The sequence below is a fragment of the Coturnix japonica genome, chromosome 3 (assembly GCF_001577835.2).
Source record: "Coturnix japonica isolate 7356 chromosome 3, Coturnix japonica 2.1, whole genome shotgun sequence".
NCBI lineage: Eukaryota > Metazoa > Chordata > Aves > Galliformes > Phasianidae > Coturnix > Coturnix japonica.
The window spans coordinates 27,202,915-27,225,837 of record NC_029518.1 but is presented as its reverse complement, the minus strand read 5'-3'; the positions used below and the strand labels follow the sequence as shown (position 1 = coordinate 27,225,837).

General features: G+C 59.2%; 1 protein-coding gene across 6 annotated transcripts; it reads left to right on the top strand.

Moving 5' to 3' along the window:
* Positions 1 to 304: 304 nt before the first annotated feature.
* Positions 305 to 22,923, top strand: SLC29A1 (solute carrier family 29 member 1 (Augustine blood group)). Of its 6 annotated transcripts, none has more exons than XM_015857718.1 (13): positions 305 to 393; positions 16,404 to 16,484; positions 17,084 to 17,165; positions 17,374 to 17,549; positions 17,727 to 17,866; positions 18,014 to 18,148; positions 18,315 to 18,412; positions 18,783 to 18,873; positions 18,978 to 19,069; positions 19,193 to 19,301; positions 19,578 to 19,663; positions 21,851 to 22,050; positions 22,185 to 22,923. In XM_015857718.1, the coding sequence occupies exons 2-13, from the start codon at positions 16,456 to 16,458 to the stop codon at positions 22,294 to 22,296; spliced, it is 1,350 nt and encodes a 449-aa protein (XP_015713204.1). In that variant the 5' UTR covers positions 305 to 393; positions 16,404 to 16,455; the 3' UTR covers positions 22,297 to 22,923. The 6 variants fall into 6 exon arrangements, with proteins under 6 accessions (XP_015713204.1, XP_015713205.1, XP_015713207.1 ...); XM_015857719.2 differs by lacking the exon at positions 305 to 393 and adding an exon at positions 648 to 736; XM_015857721.2 differs by lacking the exon at positions 305 to 393 and adding an exon at positions 2,749 to 2,878.

Below are 22,923 nucleotides of genomic sequence, written 5' to 3'. Positions count from 1 at the left end.
TGCTGGGGGTCCCGGCGGAGGAGCCCCCCTACCCCCCCGGTCCATGTGTCACAGCCGGCCCGCAGCGAGTGCCGCCATGTGCCGGGTCCGGTCCGGCCGTGGCACCTGCTGGCAGGGGGAGAGCCGGCCCCGCGGCACATGGCGCGCGGCACATGGCGGAGTGGGCGCCGTCCCCCCGCCCGCTCTCCCCTCTCCCCCGCCCCGGCGCCGGGCCCCGCTGACGAATGCCGCTCGTCGTTCCTATGGCAGAAGCCGCTTCCCCCCGCTAATCCGCGCCCGCTCGCAGCCACCCTCCACCTGCTGAGCCGCCGGGAGCCGCGCCGAGCTGCCCGCTGCCAGAGCGCACAGAGCGGCGGGGGGGCCGCGGCACGAGGATCATCCCTGAGCTCGGAGGTAACGCCGGGGCGGGGGGACGGGGGGGAGGGGCGCGGGCGGCGGCCCCGCAGCGTTCCCCGGGGAGTGGGGAGGGACCCGGCCGTGAGACCCCGCGTGGAGCCGCGCTGTGCCGCAAGGTCACGGTGCTCCCGGCCCGCGGCGAGCCCCGCCGCGCCGCTCTGCTCCGGGCCCGAGCCGGGCCGGGCGGGTCCGCGGCCCCGCTGCCGCAAGGACGCCGCAGCCGACCCGAGGGCCGGCCCGCAACGCGTGTCCTTGGCGCGGGGCAGCGCCGGGACCTGGCGATAACCGCGGGGTCGGCCGGTAACAGCGGGACGCAGCCCTGCAGCCCCGGAACGACCACGTAAGCTCGCGTGCCCCCGGGGCGGGGTGCCGTGGCACCGAGGCGTCGGGGTGCTGCGGCGTGAAGGGCTGCCCGACGGGTGCTGGGGCCCGGCGTGCTTCGAGCTGCGCTGGGGCAGTTCTGCGTGTCCGTGCGCTCCCGGGGAGCACCGTGGAGCCCTTCCCTTTGCCCCTTGTCCTCCCGACCGCTGACCCTTTCATTTGCGAGCTGACCGCTCAGCGCCCTCCCGCAGCCCTGGCACCTCTCCCGTTCTCCCCGAGCGCTGTCCCCGTGCCGAGTGCGATGTCCGGGGCAGCGGGCCGGCAGCTCGCGGTGTCCCGACCCCGTGCAGGGCGGAGTGCGAGGGCTCAGCGGGCAGCTGCCGTTCGGGGGAGCCGTGACTTTCCGCGGGGATCCCATCGCCCCCGGTGCCGCATCCCAGCGGCTCCGCAAACCAGCAGCGAAACGCGAGGTCCTGGAGATGCAGGGACTGGAAAAGGCGGCAGGCGGTGCCCTCGGCTCCTCCTCGGAAGGAGGATTTCATGGCAAACCGACAGTGCTGTTGCGGGGGCCGCTCTCGCCTTCTGTTCTGTCAGAAGGATCGCCCGGGTTTGGGACTCTAGTAGGAAGGGCAGCCTGTTTCCCTGGAGACCGCCCGCAAGTCCCGAGCAGCCGAGGACGGATGCGCCGAGTCGGCCCCCGCCGCTCCGCTCCCGGCCCCGAGCTGGAGCCTGCGGCCACCAGACGGCAGCACCGCGCCGCGTTCCTCTATGCGTTCTTATATGCGTTTGGGAGTGTAGACTTTCCCCCCTCCCTTGGCACTCAGCTTGCCCTGTGCCTGCCCATGGCTTACACTGCTTTTCATGTCCCATTGTAACACACTGCTGGTTGGCTCCGAGGCCTTCTTATGGCCTGGGAATGCAGGCGAGCTCTGCTGGCAGTGTGGGGAATAATGGATGGCCTGTGTGCTGGAGCTGTGGGAAAGGGCCCCTCTGGACACCTCCCCAGGAGATGTTTGGGAGCATTCAGCCACCGCTGATCTGCCTGGAGGGGAAAGCATGACAGGGCAGGCTTCCTTCTTCAAACAGGATCCACTCAGCCGTGCCAGGCGTTTACACAGCTGAATTCCTGCTCGGCAGCCAGCAGCCAGCAGCCTGGGTTCAGTCTGGGGCAGGCACTGCTACGAGAGCTCCCGAGAGCTGCTTCTCTGCAGGTGACTGCATGCCACAGTCCCTGTGGTGCCATCTCTGTGATCCCCATGGTGCTGCCCCCCAGAACCCCATGGTGGGTGAGCAGCTCTGCTCCTTCAGGGCATGTTGGCGCTGCCACCAAGGGTTGGATGTGATGCTGGGCACCACAGCAATGGGCCACCCACTGTGGGTTTGTATGGCCACGCTGCTGCCAAGAACACTTGGGATATGGCCGCATGGGACAGGGCGCTCTGCTGCCCCGGGGCTGTGGTTTCCCAATGCTTTGGAGCATCTCATGGGGGTTAACTTGTGTAACCAGGAGCTCACACTGTGTGTTGTTCCCTATTTCCCAAGGTCTCACCCCAGCCCATCACAGGTGGAAGATGCCTGCATTGGAAAAGAAAACAATGCCGTTCCTGCAGTGTGGTGACTGCTGGCCTGTCACTCAGTAACCAGCTGCCCTGTGGCTCTGTTTAATAGCTGCCATTAGGCAGTAAATGCTTGTCAGAGGGAGCAAAGGGGCAGCAGAGCTGTAGAGGGGAGCAGGGGTGTGGAAATGGAATGGAGATGGAGGAACTGCTGAGGGAAGGGCTGCATCCAGGAGGCGGCAGCAAGGGAGACCCTGGACAATGGCTTTGGCAGAGGGTTTGTGCCCTCAGCCTGCACTGATGGGGAGCATCGCCACATTTCTGCAGTGCTGCCCTGCCTTGTGGGCACCCTGGGCCTCCCCTCAGGCTGACAGATGAGGCTGGAGCCCCACAGGCGCCCAGGCCCCTTGCTGAGCCAGCAGACAATGGGGTTTGTTTGTGCTTGCTGGAGTGGAAAGGCCCCCACGGCCCCATTTCAGCAGCACTGCCTGCACATCCCACAGGTCCAGCGGTGGGAAGATGCAGTGGGACAGACAGCTCAGCCCCCTGCCAGTGCTGACAGCACAGCCAGAGTCCACAGTGTAGGACAGGACCGTGGCACACAGGTGAGCATCCCAGGCAGCCACAGGAGTGCCCTGTCCCTAAGGGACTGGTGAAGGCAGCCTGCACTGAGTTCAGCAGTGGGCTGGGGACCTCCAGGGCTGCTGTGGTCAGTTGTGGTGTAACTGATTTCCAGTCGCCTGTGGGGTTTTCCTCCTTGTGACCGATTAACACGCTCCTTCTCCCTTCGCCGCTCTGCTCTACTGCCCTGTCACACGTGTGCAGAACCGGATATAGCCGTTAATCTGCTTCCACCCTGCTCCTGCTCTGCCTGTTAATCCCGCTGCCTCTCTGCTCTCTGGGTACAGCCTCACGGCTGGCTGCGAGCTCATGCAGTGCTGCCAGCTGGTCTGACCCAGGATAGGAGCTGGTTCCTCCCATCCCCGCTGAGCAGAGGGCAGAGCAAACCAGCCATGTGTGCCCGGGGGGCCCGGAGGTGTCCCCGACATGCCTGCTGCATTTGATGGCCCTGCCTCCTGCTAACAGGCTGCAGGCAATACAGGTGGCTGGGGCTGCTCTCGCTTCTGCAACAAGCTCTGTGCCCACAGCTGCTGTGCCAGGCAGCCCAGAGCCAAAGCAGCCCGTCATCCAGTCCTCACCGGGAGGCTGTGGCACGGCCCTGTGTTGGGCACTGGATTTGGGATGGAAGCATGGATGTGGGATGGGTGCAGGATGGTGTGCAGCTCCCCACTCCCTGCTACCCACAGTCTGTGTCCTTGCACTACCTCAGCTTCTTGTCTGTGGCAAATGAAGGGGAAAGGAGATGGCATCCTGCAGGAGGAGGGGGTGGGTTAAGGAACGTATGGCTGCAGAGTGCCTGCACAGCTCTGGGGGAGCGCACAGCGTGGGTGCCAAGTGGAAAGGCTCCTTGGGACGTGGAGTGCATACAAATAGTAACCAGCTCCTCAGGTTCTAAAACACATTTTACCCAGGAGGCACAAAGAACACTTCTCCAGCTCATGTGATGCATTACCACAGCCTGGAAAAAACCTCACGTTTCGCTCTCGCCTTCAAAAGCAGCTGTTTGTTTGTTTGCCTCCCTGCTTGGATTTGGTCACTTCAGTGGAAGGAGGGAGTTGCTACAAGCCAAAAACAAAAAGGCAGCTTTGTGCAATGCTTGGCAGCAGGCACATCTCAAAGGGGAGCGCTTCTCCTGTTTATTCTCCCGTTGGAAACCAGTTGTGGGCACAGCATGCAAACTGGGCTCCAGGTGACGGTGTTGGTCTGTTTGTGGTACACAGCTGAGCTTTGGGAAGGAAAACTCCCCCAAACGAGCAGCACCGGTGTAATCCCATGTTCTCTAAGGGAGAAGCTCTGCTGCCTGCCTTCCCTCTGCTCCAACAGCAGCAGCGCTTTGGCAGCACGCTGCTCCATGGAGAAGGGAGTGCTGTGAGCCTGACCCCTCTCTGCATTGCTTTGTGCTCCCATGTGGTGCAGTTGAGGTGGTGCTGGTACTGGCTGCTGGGTGAGGCACCAGCTGTGCCTGGCCTGGGGCAGGAACGCTTTCCTCAGCTGTTGGCTTCTCCTGGGAGCTGAGTTATTGTGTGAGCTTGGCAACGCCAGAGTAGCTCGGGAGCAGCGCTCTGCACAGGCACCGCACCCAGCCAGGATGGAGCAAGGCAGCGCAGCCCTGCAGCTGGGTGTGCTTTGGTCCGAGCGGGTTTGTTCAGCACAGCCCTTCATGGAAGGAGGCATCTCCCTTGTTCTTCCCCAAGGCCACACGTTGGGGCACATCACTGCTGCGGATGGGTCTGCGCACCTGGAGGCTGCAGCCTCCCTCTGAGATGAGAAGCCGGGTGACAGCGCTGTGTCCTGGGACATCCCTGAGCCCAAGGCTGGCTGTTATGGGTGCTCTCCTGCAGCCCTGAGCCAAAGCCCTGGGAATGTGGTGAGGGGCAGAGCAGGGAACTAGGCAACATGTGATCCATCACGTTGGTGGTGGTAAGAGCTGTGCACGCTGCTGCTGGCGGCCTGGGGTGAGCTGCACCCACTGCTCCTCCTGCAGAGATGTAATGGAAAATCGGGTTAAGAGAAAATGTGATTCTATCTCCTCCTGACAGCATCCGAGAACTTTATCACCACCAGGTCCTGGAAGCCCTCAGCTGCAGGGCATTGATTCCCATAGCTTTTAGCTCAGATAGGAGTCTATAAATAACGCCTTATTGATGCTTAGATGTTCACTTGTTTTGCCAGCATGAGCCGGGCATGAAGGCCCCCCCAGATCCCACAGAGCCCCATAGGCAGCAGTGCAGCAGATCTCAGAGCTGGAGGGGTGACTCTGGGCATCCCAAAGCAGTGCCACTGCAGCTTCTGCTTCACTTTTTTCCCCTTCTATGCATTCTATGCAATTTTCCCCTTCTATGCATTTCTCTATGCATTTCTCTCACTCATGTTTTTCCCTTGACTTTGCTGGTGGGGGGCGCAGGGAGAGGAGGGTGGGACTGTGCCTGCAGCTGCCCCCGAGCAGCACCTTCTTGAGCGGGGCTGCTGAGGAAAGCCGGCCGGGAAAGGCAGCCGCGGGCAGGGACGTGTCATTGGCTGCGAGTCGCCGCAGGAGCTTTAATTGCAGATGGGAGCTTTTAAATTTAATTTGGTCTGATAGGGATCTCTCGGTGCACAGCAGCTCCTGCCCTGTTATCCCGCTCGGGGTGTGGTGTAGGAACAGAGCTGCGGCAGATGGCCGATGTGTGGCACCGGGCGGTGGGTGCGGGCACCTCCGGAGGGAGACTCCGCTGCCTGTTGTCTGCGAGGACTTCTGCTCACACGGGGGTGTTTTGCGGGGCTGGTTTGAAATGAAAGCGCGGAGTTTGGCTGCGGTTCAGAGGGGAGATGCGTCGTGCCGAGAGTTTGTGGGGAATCCGCAGGAACGCTCGGCGGCGGCTAATTTCCTATGTTAATTTCTAACCCGAGCCGACGGCTGCCTGCAGGGAACGTGCTGTTTGTGAATGCAGCAAACATTGGGAGCGAGCTCCCGAGCTGCGGTCCCTGCCCGAGGCTGCGCGGTGGGGCGGGAGATGGGAGCGCTGGGAGCGGCGGTGCTCCGAAACGCCGCACCTGAGACGTGTAACGTCGATAGGTGTTCGTACAAAGTACCCTCTGTGACGATGTACCTTGGCACTTAAGCAAAACGATAGGCTTCGAACGACGGCGAAGAAGGTCCGTACACCTATCGATTACTATGGGCTGCGGGCAAGTAGGGTAAAGCGGTCCGGAGCCGATGCCGGACGCCGCTTCGGACACGGGGCAGCCGCTCGGCGTCATCTCTCCGCCCGGCGGCGCAAAACCCGACGGCTCCGCCGCACCCCGCTCGCCGTGTCGGCCCCAGCCGGGGGGTGTCCCGCGGGCCTCCGGGGGCGGTGCGAAGGGGCAGGGCCGGCAGCGGGCGGGCCCACGGGGAGGGCCGGGCGGCGCGGAGGAGCGGCTCGGCCGAACGGCGGCACCGAGCGGAGCGCTGCAGCTGCAGGTGGGTGCCGGGGGACGGGCTGCACGACGGGGCTGACCGCGTCCCGTGTCCGCGCTCGGGGCCGACGGAGCTCCGGCGGAGCGGGCACCGCGTGGCGCTGACGGCGGCGCCCGGCCCGGCCCCCGCCCGGCGCGGAAGGCGGCAAAACGGGGAGGAGGAGACTGCTCCGAGCGGGCGGGGAGCTGCAGCGGGCCGGGGCGGCGGGGACTCGGCCCTGAGAGGCGGAGGGGGGGGAACGGGGAGAGCGGCCGCGAGGGATGCTCGGCACTTCGGCCCACCCGTAGGTTCGCGCCGTAGGTTCGCGCCGCGTTCCCTGCCGTAGTTCCGTGGTTCTCCGCGGAGCAAAGCGCGGTTCGCGCAGCGGGTGCTGTGGGTGCGCCCCGCGTTCCGCCGCCGGGCCGGGCCCCGGGTGCGCTGCGGAGCCGAGCCCGTCCGGCCGCACGGCTGTCGGGGGGAGCCCCGAGCTGCGGGAGCCGCGTCCGGGGCCACGTGCCGCTGGGCTCCACGTGCTAACATCCTTCCTCCTCCACCTCCCCCCCCACATACGCTGCTTCCCGGTCCGGCAGCCCCGAGCGGAGTTGCCCAGGTGCTGCCGGCGGAGATGCTCGATGCTCGATGCTCGCTGCTGGCTGAGTGCAGCGGGAGGAGCCAGCGAGTGCGTGTGCCTGAGCGAACCGGCTGTGTTCACCGCGGCTGGTCCAGGAGCACAGAGAGCCCCGTGTGCTCCTGCCCTGCTGTCCTGTCCTCCCACCTCCGCGGCTACTCCCCGGTCTCGGAGACGGGCTGCCGAGCTGCGGTGCTGTGGGAAGAGGCGGGGGCTGAGCCCGAAGGCTGTGGGATCTCACACAAACGAGCCTGTATCCTTCAGCGCCGCGCATTCCCAGGGCTGGGGGCAGCAGGAGGGGTTCGTGCAGCTGTTGGCCACAGCTGGATGCGCTTCCTCGCTGCTGTGAAGCAGGAAGCAGCTGGGGTGCCCCGCAGTTGCCTGTGGTGATTAGACACAATTGAGGGGACTTCTGTGGATGCCGCCACGGGAAATCCCACTCCTCTGCAGCGGAGCATCCCGGCCCGGCGGCAGAGTTTCCGCTCTCAGCTCCTGTAGGCTGCTGGCCTGCCTTGTGCTCCTTTGGATCTGCTTCAGTCTGCAGAGCTTACCCAGGCTGTGATGGCACGGGGTGCTTTTCTCTCCAGTTGTGCAGCTGTCTGAGAGCAGTCTGGTACAGCAGCAACACGCACATTGTATCTGCATTCTCCTGAGCACCGCTGCTGCCTCTTGCTCCCAGGTTGGCTTGCTCTCAGCTCACTGAGATAACGCTGGAGGGCTGTGATGGGCACCCAGAGCGAGGAGGGAGGGAGATGAGAACAAACCTTACTGCATCCTGGCCCAGCAAATGGACCTGGCTCGTGGGGTAGAAGGACACTTCCATCCTTCAGCCGTTGTTCCTCCCTGCACTGCATGATTAACCGCTGGCATCATTTCCCCATGGTGGCATCCCCGCTCTCATTATCTCAGGGTGAGATGTTGTTAATGGGCCTCCTCCTCTTTGAAGCTAAGCCACAGGTTTTGTTTCTGCCCTTCTGTGACCTTCCTGTGGGCTGGGAGGAAACCAGGGTGCTGAGCACAGGGCACCTGCTTACCCATGGCTGCAAACCTTACTGCCCTCTTCTGCTGGGTTCCTGGGCTGGGACAGGGCTCACAGTGGCCATGCAGTGAGAGGGCAACGGGAGGCTGGCAAGCACCCTCTGGTGCTTTGCTGGGGTGAATGGTCACCTCGGTTATTTCTAATCCAGCATAAAAGCCGAGGCCTTGGGAACTGTTAGGGGAACCGCTCTTACTGTCAGCAGAGCAGTGTTTGCTTGCTTTTGTTGCTAATTCAATCTGACCCCAAAGTGCAAACTCCACCGACCTCTGCACATCTTCCTGAGCGCTCCCAGCACCGAGCTGTGCCCACTGACATCTGTATCAGCCTGTTGCTGTCCCTGCTGCTGCTGTGCAGGGCAGGGAGCAGCCGCTAGCTCAATGCTGAGCAGGCAATCTCACTGCCCGCTGGGTCACGGCGAAGCAGCCAGCAGGAAGCCGGGCTGATTGCTGCAGTTTTGCCTTTCCATCAGTGCCGCCGCTGGGATTTGTTGTAGTTCATTTCCTTTAAGACTTGCCTGATGGGAAAGCGCCTTGCTGTGAAGTTTCCAGTGCTGGCATCAACAGCTGGAAATGCACTCAGCAAGCTGCCCCTGGAACCTCGAGGGGAGGCACGTGGCGAGGAGCGGGGCAGTGGGTGCAGGTAGGCTGAGGTGGAGCTGGTACACAGCGCTCAGTGTGGCAGGGCTGCAGTACCCTGCAAACAACTTCTGCTATTGCATGAATGCAGTGAGGGCTTTGGGGATGGGCAGCTTGGCCTGAGGGTTTCTGGGGGGGAACGGGTGATGATTGCAGCTAGGAACTCAGGGCTGTGGGAGTGCAGAGCTGCGCTGTGCCGAGGGCTGTGCAGTCTGAGACAGTTGGGCCCTGCAGGTGTTGTGCAGTGCTTGTAGATGTTGCGTTGGTTGGTTCCTTGCGCCATTCTTCCGAGAAGGGCAGCGTTACCCACAGCTGTGGGAGGCTGTGCTCCAGCTGCAGCTCAGCTGAGCTGTTAGGAAGCAACCCACCCTCCCATGCAGCTCCTTCCCACCTTCATACACACTCACAGGCCTTCCCAGCAGTGGGTCTCACAGCTGCCCTCACCCTCCCTCTCCTGCTCCCCACATTAGCACCAGGGAGGCTCAGAGGCGGGCACAGCCCTGTGAGCCAGCACCAGACATAACATTCTGTCTGCGGTAATGTATTTCTCTCTAAGCAATGTTCCTGCATGAGCAACATCAGGGCTGGCCACAGGCTGGGCATGGTGCCCCCGAGGATGCTCGTGGTGCAGCCAGGCTGCGGTGTACTGGGTGGTGGCTGCCTGCAGGGATGTGGTGGCAACCAGAGGGGCTGTGCCCTGCCCGTCCCTGTCTTGTGGCCGTGTTTATTCCTGCTGCTCGTGGGAGAGAGCCCGAGGTGCTGCTTTTCTGGGATTTGGGCAGAGGTGGGAGGGAGCTGCCTGCCATCCTGCCCTGCCCCACTGGCATGAAAGGCTTTCCTGTCCCACAACCGAGTGGGAGGTTAATTCTCTGACTTATTTCCTCCAGAGGATGTGTCCGCCTTGAGCCAGCGATGCTCTGGCTGCACATTGCCCTCGCTCTCATGAAGATGGCTGTGTCACCGCCGTGTCCCCGTCCATCACAAAATGGCCGCAGTGAGCAGCTGAGGATGGCTCAGGGTGTGCAAGGCCCTATGAAGTTGAGCCAATCCCTGGTAGCTGGCAGCAGCATTGCGTGGGCCGCAGCGGCTGCCCAAACCTGCTTTCCTGCCTGGCATCCCATTTCCAGCAGGGCTGCAGGCATCGGATGCTGAACGCAGCGGTCAGCCAGGGCACGTGTCCTGGAGCTGGCTCCAGGGCACCCAAAATAGTACGTGTATTTCTGTCCTGCAGCAAGGAAGGGAGCCTATCTCCTTCCCGTCCCAGCACTCTGCAGGCTGCCCAAGGCCAGGCCGCCTCCTGAGCCCTGCTTGTGGTCTTGCTGGTGGACGTAGCCCTCCAGCCCCAGGAGGAGCTGTGTGGAGGAGCTCACCTCACCCTCCTCATTCCCCAGCCCTGGGGCTCTCTCCTGACCCAGCCTGTCTGGGTTTAGTGCCTGGCCTTCGCCCTTATCTCCAGACCTGTCTGGCCACAGGTGTTTGCCTCACCCCCTGTTGCCACATGCTTCCTCCCCTGGCTCTCCCCTTTGCTCCAGGGATGCCCATGGAGCAGGTCCAAGCATGACCCACAGGGAGGTAGCTGTACAGTGGTGCACCCAGGGCAGCTCTGCCCTCCTTGGTGGCTGCCCTGGTGGTCATGGTCTGTGTCACTGCTGCACTGAGCACAGCAAGGAGGACCCACTCCTACCTGGGGGCTGCACCTTCTGCTCCCAGCTGATTTTTACATTAACGGTGTCCTGCCCTTCTCCCCAGGGGTCCCACTGGGTTTTCTTGATTGGGGAGCGGAAACCCAGCTTCCTCCCATTGTGCCTTTTCCTGCCATGACCCTGGGATGGCCCCTTTGCCCCAGTATTCCCTCTGAGCCCATGGGGTTGTTGGCTGCAGAAGAGACAGGAGATGATGTGGGACAATGTGCCCACTGCACCAGCTCTTCTTCCTAATGCTGTGGTTGTGTGGCAGGAGCTCTGTGGGGCCCTTGCCTCCATTTCCCCTTCCCTCCCCACCCATGCAACCTCTCTGAGAACTGAGGGCTGCCTGGGAACCCCAGAGATGGTTCTCCATAGCCTATGCTCTTTCTGTGCTGGTTTCCGCAGATACATTGAATGGAGCCCTGAGCAAATTCCTTTCTCCACCCTGGGGAGAAAAGGGCTTTATTCATCTCATTTTTCTGACCCAACCCTGGAAAACCACGACCTCTTCCCAAGCCTTCCACAAGGCACAGTGGAGCCGTGTTGGGGAGTGAGTGGCCTTCTCCACTGGGAGATGCTGGTGCCAGCCCTTGTCTCGCTAGTGTGCCCCAGGGAAGGCGTTGAGAAACCAGTGCTGCTTTATGCCTCTGCCTTCTCTGTGTCCCCCCCCTGAGCAGAGCTGCAGAAAGCCTTCAAGGCCTTGGCCCCATCCTGATGTGCGGGGGTGCTGTCTGGAAGGGACCTACCAGTTCCTGCATGCAGATGTTCTCCTGAGAGCGGCTTATCTCTGCCTCTCTGACATCGGCTCTATCTGGGAGCTCCCTCTCCCTGCGCAGAAATGACGTGGTGCCTTCCAACTCCTTCCCCCCCAGGCCCTCTATCTCCACTCCCATCTCCAAAGCGCTGCCCTTGGAGCCAACGCCTTCTCAGAGCTCTGCGGGGCTTTACCAGAGCCCTGGAACTAGCAGAATCCACGGGCAAGGCCCACCCTGCCTTCCTGGTAAGTGTCTTATTGTGGCATTAAAGCTCCCACCCTGGCCTATGGGGGGACAGTTGCTGACCCGGCTTTGGGGAGCTGCTCTTGCTGGAATGATAAGCAGCAGCACCCATCACTGTTGTGGGGTTGCTTGGCTGCTAGAGGGGTTCAGTGGCTGATGAGCAGGCATTGGGGTGTGCTAAAGGGTCAGGTGTGTGCTCTCCAGCAGGGCTGCGCCGCTGGGACCTCCTTCCTCCTGTTTGCCTCATGCCGCTCTCTGCATTCAGCCAGCTCTGTGGCGGGGCTGGAAATGCGCTTGGCATCCAGAGCAGGGAGGTGGGGACTCTGTGGTCATGGGGAGCTGCTGCCGGGAGGAGGAATTTATGGGCAGCAGTGAACATGCATGCTGTCACCGAGGTGCTGCTGATGCCAGGTGAGTGACCTGACGCCAGGCATGTCACAGGGGTGTAATTGCCACGCTGAGGACAGAGCGTGCTTTGCCTGTCAAATTAAACACATAAATGGAGGGTGTGAGAAGAGCCCTCCTTTCCGGCTTGGTTTACGCACGTGCCTGAGTGGCTGTACCTGCCAGAGGCCCCTGGGACTTGGAGCTTGGGGCTCCTTGGGCAGCCCTGATAAGGGACTGCAGCCAGTTGCTGCGTGTGGCTCAAAACATACTGCAGGGCTGGATGCCCCCCCATCTCCATGTGGCACCCGGCAGCAGAGATAACGGCCCTGTGTGCTGGCAGCAGGGACATCCAACATACCTCCTGCTTGGTGGGGAGGCTGTGGGGATCCCAGGCTGCAGGCACAGGGAGAGCAGCCTTCCCTTCTCCCTGCAGGCGGAGGGGGCAGGGTGAAGCGAGCTCCTGGCCGACATGGTGTCTGGATCTGGGATGCTTCTCTGGGAGGTGCTGAGGGGTAACCATTGCGCACCATGCACGGCCCTTGGTGGGGCTGCAGAAGTACTTTCTGCCTTGTGATGCAAAGGGGAACAGGAGGGGGAGAACGTGACGCTGGTTTCTAAGAAAAGCTGGTAAGAACTTCAGGGAAAAACAAGCTGGTGGTGCTGTTTGTGTTGCCTGCCCGCAGCAGCTCAGCAAGCTCCTGGGCACATGGCTTTGCAAAATGCGTTCAGGTCTTTTGGCCCAGGTTTTAGGGAGGGAAGGTCTTCGCATGGCTTGAACGCTGGTGAAAAACAGGAAGCAGGGCGTAGGAGTAAGTGGTCAGTTTCTGCGGTGGAAGGAGATTGCTGCGTTTAGTCCCATGCTTTTTCAGCAGTCATGAGTGACCTGGAAAAGGGAATGAGCAATGAGCTGACAGAGTTTGCCTGATGCTATCGAATTACTCAGGTTCATGGGGACAAATGCCAGCTACAGAGAGCACAGAGAAGCGTTACGACAGCAGGAGGATGAAATTCAGTTTAGATAAATATCGAATGATAGGAGAGGGAAAGCAATCGTCCCAAATCTGCAGACAGGATTATGCCCTGAGCTGGCCACTTGCAGCAAGACCTGGTGTTATTTCAGATAGCTCTGTGGGCAGCCAGGGTCAGAAAAACTCATCGACTCCCTGAAAAGGAGCCTCTGTCCCTCCTTGTGAGTGACGAAGCAGAAACAAAGCAGGAGAGCCTTGTGCCATCGCCCCAGTCCACTGCTCCTATTGCAGCCCCACCATCTCCAAAAGGGTCTGGGAGCGTGGGGAAAGATTTGGAGAAAAACAGCAAGGAGGATCAAAGGCGCAGAGCTGTTTCCCTATGACTAAGTGAGCTAGAATTTCTCTGTTTGGAAAACATGATGTAGGGTGGCTGGGATCCGCGCCTGGAGAGTCATGGCTGGCATGGAAAAGGGGTCCGATGCGTGTCCAATCTGAATGAAGAGCAGGAGCTAGCGAGCTGCCTGTAGCGGTGCTGTGCCATGGGGGATTTTTTGTCCATAGGGCTCCCAGATTGCAAAGGAAGTAGAAAATCTCATGAAGTGAAACCTTCTGTGGGTTATAAAACATAGAACATGCTGAGGAGCGGAACTGCTGGGAGATGGAGAGCAGTCAGGGGGTTGTTATCCATGTGCCTGTGCCACACTCATACATAGTCAGCACTGACTTTAGCCCTCCATTGGGCTCTGGTTTGCTGCAGGGTATGGCCCCCACCTTGAGTTGGTCCTGGTGCCTCATTGAGACATGCAGCCATGCAGCTCTGCCTGTTGGGAAAGGCAGCAGGCGTGCTCACGGCCGGGGGTGGAGGCGTGTGGGATGGTGACTACAAATAAAGAGACCAGACTGGCACGGCCAGAGCAAGGTAGGGGAGCCTGGGTGTTACCATTAATTGGTCGATGAGGAAACTCTCAAAGGCTCAAGTTGGTGTGTTAGAAAGCAGGCATTCATTATGGGTGTATGAGGGGATCTGTCTGGAAGTGGAATCTCAAAGCTGAGTCCCAGCCACCAGGGTTTCATGCGACTTGAGCATGTGTGTCAGGCTTGCTCCCTGCCTGCAGGTAAACCCTGCTGGCCCCAGAATGGGCTGTAAGGCTGGGGAGGCATCTGGCTCGAGCAGCAGCTCGCCTGCCTGTAGCCCCTTTGCCAGGGATGGCAAAAGTGGCAGGAAGGACTTTGCTTTAACAAGCTGGAGGAGACGCGTCGCATCCCTACCACCACCATGGAACTGCTTTGCTGTGGAAGGGCAATGCGTGAGAAGGGAAATCTCCAGAGCTGTGTGACAAACCGCTGCCTGCAGGTGTGGCTGTCCTGCAGTGCCAGTTTTTCTGCAGAGGTTGGGCGTTTTGCACCGTGTCTGTCCGCCGTGGGTTCTCAGGCATTGGCCCAACAGTAGGTGTCACCCAGCATGTGCCTTTGTGCTGAGTAAACGGGCAATTACAGTCAGGCCCTCCATTGTTTGAACGTGGTCAAAGGGGACAGCTGCTGTTTGCTTGGCAGTTCCTACTCTTTATCTTGCTCCTTCCGCTCACACCTCGCTTCCAAGGAGATGGGATGAACTGCTCCGTGCTGGGAGTGAACGGATGTCCACATGGGGAGGCCCTGAACTGCTCCTCCTTTCCCATGCCCTCGGGGCAGGGCGGATGGCTGAGGTCCTTGGAGGGGCTGGGGATGCACTGAGCGCCATCCTTAGTCTGTTATCATAGGGTTGCTCTGGGTTTGTGATCGTAGAGCCGCTCTCACCTGGTTGGAGCACCATTGCCACCTGTTGCTTGTGTTGGTTTGTTTGACCTTTTATGTTTACTGTAGTGTTGTTTGTAAGAGCTGGCAGCTGGACGTGTTTCCTGCCGTAATGAGCGCTGACCCGCGTGCCCCTTGGCAGGGATTGTCTCTTTGTGGAAAAAAATTAGAAGGCACTTAGCAAAGTGAGACAGAAAACAAACAAAGCTGGCAGGAGGCTGCGGCCGGGCATTGCCGCCAAGGAGGCTGGGCTGCTGATGCAGGACGGAAGCAGGAGGCAGTGGGGAAGGCAGCACCAGGGAAGCACTCCTTAAACCCTAGTTCTGTCCCTGTGGCCCCTGCCTGCTGCTCCAGCACTGTCACAGGATGCATGCTGCTGGCTGCCTGCCTGCTGTGGTACCTGACACCTCTCCTCTGCCTCCTCCTCTGCAGATGCTGCCAAGGGCACGTGGCTCTGGACATCACTGTGACCCCAGGGAAGCTGAGAGCTGCTCTGGGAGTAGGGCTGGGGCCTCGTGTGGGTGAGGGGCAGCCTGCTGAAGGCCGCAGGGTGCACTGGGGCTCCCCACCTGTTTCTCAGGGACAAGTGACCCTTGTATTTCTTCCTTTGGGGATGACAGCCATGCTCGCAGCCCCCCCTACTAATCCAGTGCCAGGGAGCGAGCTGCCTCCTGCCTGCAGGGACGCTGGCAGGCGGCCAGGAGGGGATTTTCAGGAGGGGATTTTGCTGCATTTTCTCTGTAAGCATCGGTAGCTCACGAGGGCAAAAGGGAGCTGTCTTACCCTACATGGGAAGACAGGGAGCCGTGCTGCATCGGGCTACTGGGGCTGCAGGCAGGCTCTGCTGCCACGCACAGCCTGCAGGACTGCACTACCCCTCACCACCTTCCTCAGCAAGGCGGTTGATGTGAAGGACGTGAGCCGTGGCTGGAAGCACAGTGGCTCCTCCGTTGCCTTTAATGTGGGCTGAGCCTTGCTTGAACTACAGATCCCAGCATGCTGCTTTCTGCCGGCCCCCACGGCCGCACTACCTGGCAGGCAGGCAGCTGCTGGCAGGCAGGGATGCTGCAGCCCACAGCCGCACAGGAGAGGAGGGAGGCCGAGCAGGCAGCTGGGGGGGGGCACGGCCGGCAGGACACGGGGGGTTGAGCACGTGGAGCCCTGCTGCAATTGCTGGGAGAAGTGGATGAATGCCCCACGCTGCGCCATCCTGAAGGGAAAACGACAAGGCAGGCCTGTGGCTTCTGTGTGTGTGTGGGGGGGCTGATTCTGATATGCCTGAGGGGTAGGGAGGGGGCCAACGGATGGGGTCTGGCTCAGGGGCCCCAGGGCTGTGTCTGTAGGGTGGCCACCTATGGGGAAAGCAGTGCTGAGTGGCAGCAGGGAGCAGGCCTAGAGCAGGGGGGTGCTGAGAGGGGGAGAGCAGTGCCCGGGGTGCCCTTGGCTTTCCTAGGAAGGGCTGCTAGAGCCCCAGGGAAGGAGTCGGTGGAAAAGAAGGGTTTGTGTGGTTCTGGCCTGAGAGACCACTGGATAAAACGTGTCCTTTGTTCCTCCGTACCCCCCAAGGACATGGGGAGGGCAGGGGGGAAGGACACAGCCCATTGCGTATATGCTTCGCTCACAGCCTGAGGATTGAGGGCAGAGCCACAGGCTCACAAATCCCTTCAGAGCCTGCAGTGGAGTGGCAGGTGGCTGGAGTGCAGCAGCACGGGCATGTCACGGGGGCAGGTTTCCCTTTGGCAGGACAGGCTTGGCATCCCCTGAGCAGCGGCGTAAAGCTCTGTGTCACAACCCCTCAGCTAAAGGCTCTGAGCCACAGGTCTCCCAAGCTGCTGAGCAATGCTATTGCTGTTTCCTGACGCCGCGTAGTCCCATGGAGCCAACCGTGCCATCAGGTTAAAAGCAGTGTTGCCCCTGCCTGGCCTCATTCCCTCATAAGGCCCTGTTTGCTTTCCAGACAGAGCTGCCACGAGACTTGCTGGGACCCGTGCTGACCCTTGCCATACAAGATGACAACAAGAGATGGACCGCAGGATAGGTAATGCCAGGCTGTGGGGTGGGCGTGGGGACACATGCAAGATACTGGGAGATCTGGGATAACGTGGGGCTCAGCACCTGGGGGCATTGAGCCCCAAGTCTCACTGCCAGCCCTATGGATGTGTGCTCTCTGGCCGGGCAGGGAGCAGCTACTCCATCTCTGCCTGTGAAATCCATTCCCTAAGATGCTCTATCAATTTTTCCAAAGCAAATGGGCTGTAAACAGTCCCCAACGTTGAGACATGGCCCCGCTGTTCCTGGCTGGTGGGGCTCCCTCCCAGCTCTGGCAAGGGTCGCTGTGTGGCTGGGTGCCATATGCAGGGAGCATGTCCTTCACAGCTTCCTGGAAACCCTCCCTTGGCCATGTCCACTCAAAGGAGCCCAGGCCAGAGACAGGGGAACAAATGTTTTGTGCCGTCCTTTATCAAGAATCTCGTCTGTTTATTAAGAGCACTGGACCCACAGATGATGCCAAATTGTGAATTTCATCCTCCCTTCTTTGCTGGGGCCTTCCACAGTGGGCTTGGCAACAGCCAGAAGTGATGCCTGTCCCTTGCCCTGCCTGTCATCCTACTTCACACTTCTCTGCCCCCTTTGCAGGTACAAGGCTGTCTGGTTGATCTTCTTCATCCTCGGCCTGGGAACTCTGCTGCCATGGAATTTCTTCATGACTGCCAGGCAGGTGAGGGCTTGCCCTTGCACTGATCATCCCGTGCCACCTCTGAGCACCTGGCAGGAGGCAGTAGTGTGGGTGATTTGGGTGGGACACGTAGTACTGAGGTGGCGGGAGGGGTCCTGGGCTGGGTGTGGGGCTGGAGAGGTGTTAAAGGTCACCTGTCTTGGAGGAGGCCTCGCAGCACCTCAGCTCCACCTGGTTCCTTTCCTTGCAGTATTTCATCGACCGCCTGGCAGACCCACAGAACACAAGCCGCCTCTCAAACCAGACCAGTGTGGGCACTGTCTCAGAACTCTCCTACCTGCAGTCCATGTTTGACAACTTCATGACTCTCTGCTCCATGGTGCCCCTCCTCATCTTCACCTGCCTCAACTCCTTCATCCATCAGCGGTGAGCCCTGCCCTATCCTTGTCCTTACCACATCCTGACTCAATACTGTGCCAAACCATTCAGTCCAAAGGCAAAACTTGGTTCTCCTGTGCTGTGGTTTGGCTGCGACTGCTGCGAGAGAACTTTGCAGACCTCTGGGTGCTGGGCTTTCCTCACCCACACCACCTTCTCTTGCAGGATTCCCCAACAGATCCGCATTTCGGGCAGCCTGGTGGCCATTGGGCTGGTATTCTTAATCACTGCCATTATGGTGAAGGTCACCATGGATCCTCTTCCCTTTTTTGTCTTCACCATGGTCAGCATTGTCTTCATCAACTGTGAGTAAGGCTTTGGGGAAGAGCTCAAGGGAAAGAGGAGATGGGGGACCCCCCCTGGTCCTACAGGGCTGTAACACCGATTCCCCACAGAGGTGCAGCCCATCCTCACCTTCGGTTTCTCATCTCTGCTTATCTTTCCCTTTGCAGCCTTCGGTGCCATGTTGCAGGGCAGCCTCTTTGGACTGGCAGGGCTCCTGCCTGCCAGCTACACAGCTCCCATCATGAGTGGGCAGGGCTTGGCAGGCATCTTCGCTGCTTTGGCGATGATAATCAGTATCAGCAGTAAGTAGTACCTACCACGCAGGTGACAGTACATCACTGTCAGCAAGGGACAGCAGTGTCATGCTGGACCCTCTTGGTGTGGGAGATGGCAGCAGAGCCTCACTCCTCTTGCTCCTCTTCATTCTCCTCCTTTTCCTCTTTGTCTCCTCTTTCCCTGTGCTCCCAGTTGGTGCTCAGCAACCAGAGAGCTACATTGGTTACTTCACTACGGCTTGTGTGGCAATTGTGCTGGCCATCTTCTCCTACATCCTTCTACCTCGCATGGTAAGATCTTACTTTTAGTGGGGAGGAGAGTGAGGACCTGAGACCTTTGCACATCCCAGCATGAGAATCTTGGCCTGATAGCACCCCAGCCATAGCTTCTGCCAGCCTCCACCTCCTGGGTCAGGGTAGGACACCCAGTGTCCCAAAGGAGCTCTCTGTGGTACTTCTCGCCTCAGATACCTGTGGTATCCTTAGGATAATGTGGAAATGGGCCCCTGAATGAGCAGAAGCAGCATCAATATCAGACACAAGTGGAAGGAATACTTGGTCCATCTTGCACCGTATGCCATTATCAGCACAGTCTCAGGTGCCAGATCCCAGGCAGCCTTCTTCACACTTGACTGAGTTCTCTGTGCCTGTGTCTCTATAGGATTTCTTCCGGTACTACTCCATGAAGGACAAGACAGAATACAGTGTATACAATGCAGAGCTGGAGACCAAGAGAGACCTGATTAAGAAAGGTGAGGGGCTGAGGAAGAAGTGCTGAGAGGAAGAATGAGATGGGACTAAATTAGATCCCTGCTTTGTGGGCTCTGTTATGCCCTGTGTTTGTCTTTCCCTGCAGATGAGCCCAATGGAGTGGAGCAGAATAACACAAAGATCATCCCTGTCCACAACCCGGATGAGAAGCCCTCGGTCATCTCCATTTTTAAGAAGGTCTGTGAGTTGGCAGCACCCCCTGTGCTTCTCCTTCTGCCAGGTGCAGGAAGGCATGGGGAGAGGAGACCAGTGGTCTCTTACCCTGTGTTTGGTACCAGCCTCTTTCTTTTATCTCCCTAGCTCTGGGTCATGGCTATGTCTGTCTGCTTGGTCTTCACCGTCACCATTGGAGTCTTTCCTTCTATCACAGCTAAGGTGTCTACTAGCCTCGGAAAGGAAAGCAAATGGGGTAAGTGAGGCCAGGTGTGGGGTGGGCTAGGAGGAAACTGGAAACAAGCTAAATGGGAGGAAAGAAGGTGGGGCTTGAAGTAATAGGGGTGCCTGAGGGAAAGGGGAGATCGTTATGCATGAAGGTTTGGATGCAGACACCAGTCTGGCTGGGAGACCATTCCAGCTCTTAGTGGGAAACTAGGAGGACCCTAGACTTGAAGGAGAGTCTCTGTGTAGTCAGTTGGATGGCCCAGGGCACCCTGGGCTTGTCACTGACCTTCTTCCCCTCCTGCAGATCTCTACTTCATCCCTGTCTCCTGCTTCCTGATCTTTAATGTGTTTGACTGGACGGGACGGAGTCTTACTGCCCTCTTCACATGGGTAAGCTGGGGGCAGGGAGCACTCTCCATTCCCATGCCCTTTGGCCACTGTTCTCACTGGGGCTGCCATCCATGGCTTGAAGAAGGAAGTGGGCGCAGAACTGACTCGAGCTCTGGCTTTAAGTTCTAAGCAGAGAGTTAGATGGTTAATGAAAAGGGTTAGAGCAGAAAGCCACAGTATCGTCCTGTTCTCCTCCCAGCCTTCTTTCAGCATGGCTTGGATGAAGCTGCCTCCTCTGTTTCAGCCTCTGTAAACAAACCTTCACTCCAGCTATGCAAACAGCCAGGCAGGATGGCGGCAGCGAAAGAGGGTGAAAGACAGGGCAGCTTGAAATAAAACCTCTGGCCTCCGCACAGTACACAGCTGCTTTAAAAATCGTTGTCCTGGCAGCAGAGCAGAACCACACCATGCAGGTCATGACTGTCCCCTCCCATGCCCAGGTCCCTTTCTCTCATCTCGCTGTGCCCTGGGCTGAGTGGTGGGAGTCATGATGGCAGTAAGTGAGGAAGGGGTCTGTCTGTGTCTCTTCCTGCCCCTTTGCCCACCCCCCCAAGTGCTGTTTCCCCTGTATTGTTCAGGCTGTTTGTTTAGAGAAGCTTCTCACAGCAGCATGCAATGCAGGGTCTGTCCGGCCCGGCTGTGCTGGGCTGCCCTGCTGCCTAGAGCTGCTTCGCCCGTGGCCATGGCTGCTGGCTTCCCCCAACCTTGGCTGCAAGCTGCCTTGACTGGTGTCCAGGCCACAACCCCAGTGGTGCGATGACCCAGCAGGAGACATTTCCAAAACAGCACTGGGTGGAAAGTCTGACTGTGGTGTGGTTTGTGCCTCATTTCCCTGGTTGGGGCCCTGCAAGGAAAACATCTTGCTGCTCTCACTGGTTTGCCCAGAGACACAACAGCTGGCATCATCTTTGCCATGTGTTCATGAACCAAGGGAGGGCTGCCACCTCCGAGGCTGCTGGGGGCTTCCTCTGACTCCAGACCCCAGGGTCTTGTCATCGTTTCCTCTCTGAGGGGACTCAGGAGAGAGCCAGGCACATCTTGTACCAGCCTTCATCCTAGCTACATGACAGCATGGGGATGGTGCCTCTTGCTTTGTCCCATCTTTCTGCATCCAAAAACTGTGTTGGGATTTGGGGAGCCCATAATTTGATCCGTGCCTTTCCCAGCACCATCCAAAAGAGTCCAAGCACAATCCCTTTCCCAGATTGCTGGATCTCGCCCCACTTGGCTGGGGGATGGCGTGGGAGGTTGGAGAGCTGTTTTAAGCCCAGTTTGCAGGCCTTGGGGTGCCAGAGGGGATTTACCTCAGTTGGCCTTGGCCTGTGCAATGGTTTGCAGCAGGAAGAGGTTGCGTGTGTGTGCACGGGGCTGTCCTCACTCCCTGTTGTTTGGAGAAAGGGCTTAGCAGTTGATCCCAGACCCAGCTCTGTATTTTGGCTCTGGTACTGCTGCTCTCCAAGACAGCTAAGGACGGGATTTCAGGGCAGTGGCCAGCTGTGGTGGGACTGGTGGTCCGTCCATTTCCTCTGCACGCTGACCTCCTCACCACGAGTCCTGCACCCAGCCCCAGCAGAGCAGCAGCTGGAAAGCAGGTGCTTTCCAGGCTGATGAAGCCCAGAGAGGTAGGGAAAGAACAAGCAGTATTGAACTTATCCATCTTTTCATCCTGGGGAGGGAGTGTTTCCACTCACAGCTATGCCAATAAATCTATCAGTCCCTGTTGGTTTTCCTCTCACTTAGGGGGATGAGAGCACAATAACTGCATGTTCTCCTCTGGGTGAACATCTAGCTTGAGGAGAGAGTGACAGACTAATGAGTACAACCAGGACTGGGAAAGCAGTGGGAAGAGCACTCTCAGCCTCAAGTAGCTGTTACTGATGTAAGGAGAAACCTTGGGGCTGCGTGCAGGAGCCTGCAGGAGCAGGACAGTGAGAGCCAGAGGATGGCAGGCAGGAGCTCTGGGTCTGGGAGCCTTGCACAGAGGGGCTCAGGAGCTGCCCTCATCCACCCCTTGCATCACTTGGTGATGTTGGAGTTTGTTGCAGCAGAAAAAGTCTCTCATCATCTTTACCTCCTGCCTCCCCTATGGCTGCAATGCAGAAGGGACAGCCTCTTTGTAGCCCTTGCTGGCATGCTAGAGGATGGGGAACATCTACTTCTCATTTATACCCTGTGTTTCTCTCCTAGCCCGGGAAAGACAGCTACCTCTTGCCGGTGATGGTGGTCTTACGAGTCATCTTCATCCCCCTTTTCATGCTGTGCAATGTGCAACCCCGAAGCCACCTGCCTGTCATATTCTCTCACGATGCCTGGTACATCATCTTCATGATCTTCTTCTCCATCTCCAACGGCTACCTGGCCAGTCTTTGCATGTGCTTCGGGCCCAAGTGAGTAAGCTCTGGGGATGTGGATGGGTGGCAGCCCAAGGCCAGCCCTGGCATCAGGGTGGGCATCCGGGTGGGCTGCATGGGGATCAGGGAGGGGTTGCTGAGGACAAGTCTGATGCCTGTTTCTCTCATAGGAAAGTACTTGCCCATGAAGCAGAGACGGCTGGAGCAGTCATGGCCTTTTTCCTGACGCTGGGCTTGGCCCTGGGAGCTGCCATCTCCTTCCTGTTCCAAATTCTCATCTAGCAGAGGCACTCAGAGGGTGCAGGAACACCGAGATGGCTCCGCATCCACCTCCGACACCCTGGACGCCTCCGTGCTGTGGGGTGATAACACCTCACTCCTGCCCCTGCCAAATCGCACTGCCACAGCAGACGTTCCATCCAGGGACGGTTCCACTCTTCCAGGGTCGGCGTGACTCCTGCCATGCCCGGCTGCGTGATGCCTTCAGGCCTACGTGCCTTTGCTTTCCCCACGCTGTGTGTAAGACTCCCGGCACCTGACTGAGGTCCACCTGCCTCCAGTGATGCATAAGCTCCCCAGCTCAAGGCCAAAAGCCATCGCGAGCCTCCTCCTCTCCGCCAGGCAGAGCTGCAGGCTGGTATCCAGTGTTACTGCCCCACCTGCCCTTCATCCTGTGCCGCAGGGTCTGAAGGGCATTAGACGCCCATGTCCCCCCGTGGCTCAGCAGAGCTCTGCCCCCTTTGCTTCCCCTGCCCCCCCTCATAACCCGTTCTGCCTTTGTTCGCTGCCCTCCTTGGCCTGCAGGAGGCGGGCGGCAGCTCGCAGGCCCGGCCTGCCCCTGTTTGCCCCCCGCCCCGTGTAAATCTGTACAGTTGCCTTTTTTTTTTTCTATAAAAAGATTGAAACGTG

Bases quoted from the DNA above. Each gene is read 5' to 3' on its own strand.
- SLC29A1 (XM_015857718.1), top strand. From the start codon at position 16,456: ATGACAACAAGAGATGGACCGCAGGATAG. The intron at 16,485-17,083 runs GTAATGCCAGGC...CCCCCTTTGCAG, and splicing joins AGAGATGGACCGCAGGATAG to GTACAAGGCTGTCTGGTTGA. The intron at 17,166-17,373 runs GTGAGGGCTTGC...CTTTCCTTGCAG, and splicing joins TCTTCATGACTGCCAGGCAG to TATTTCATCGACCGCCTGGC.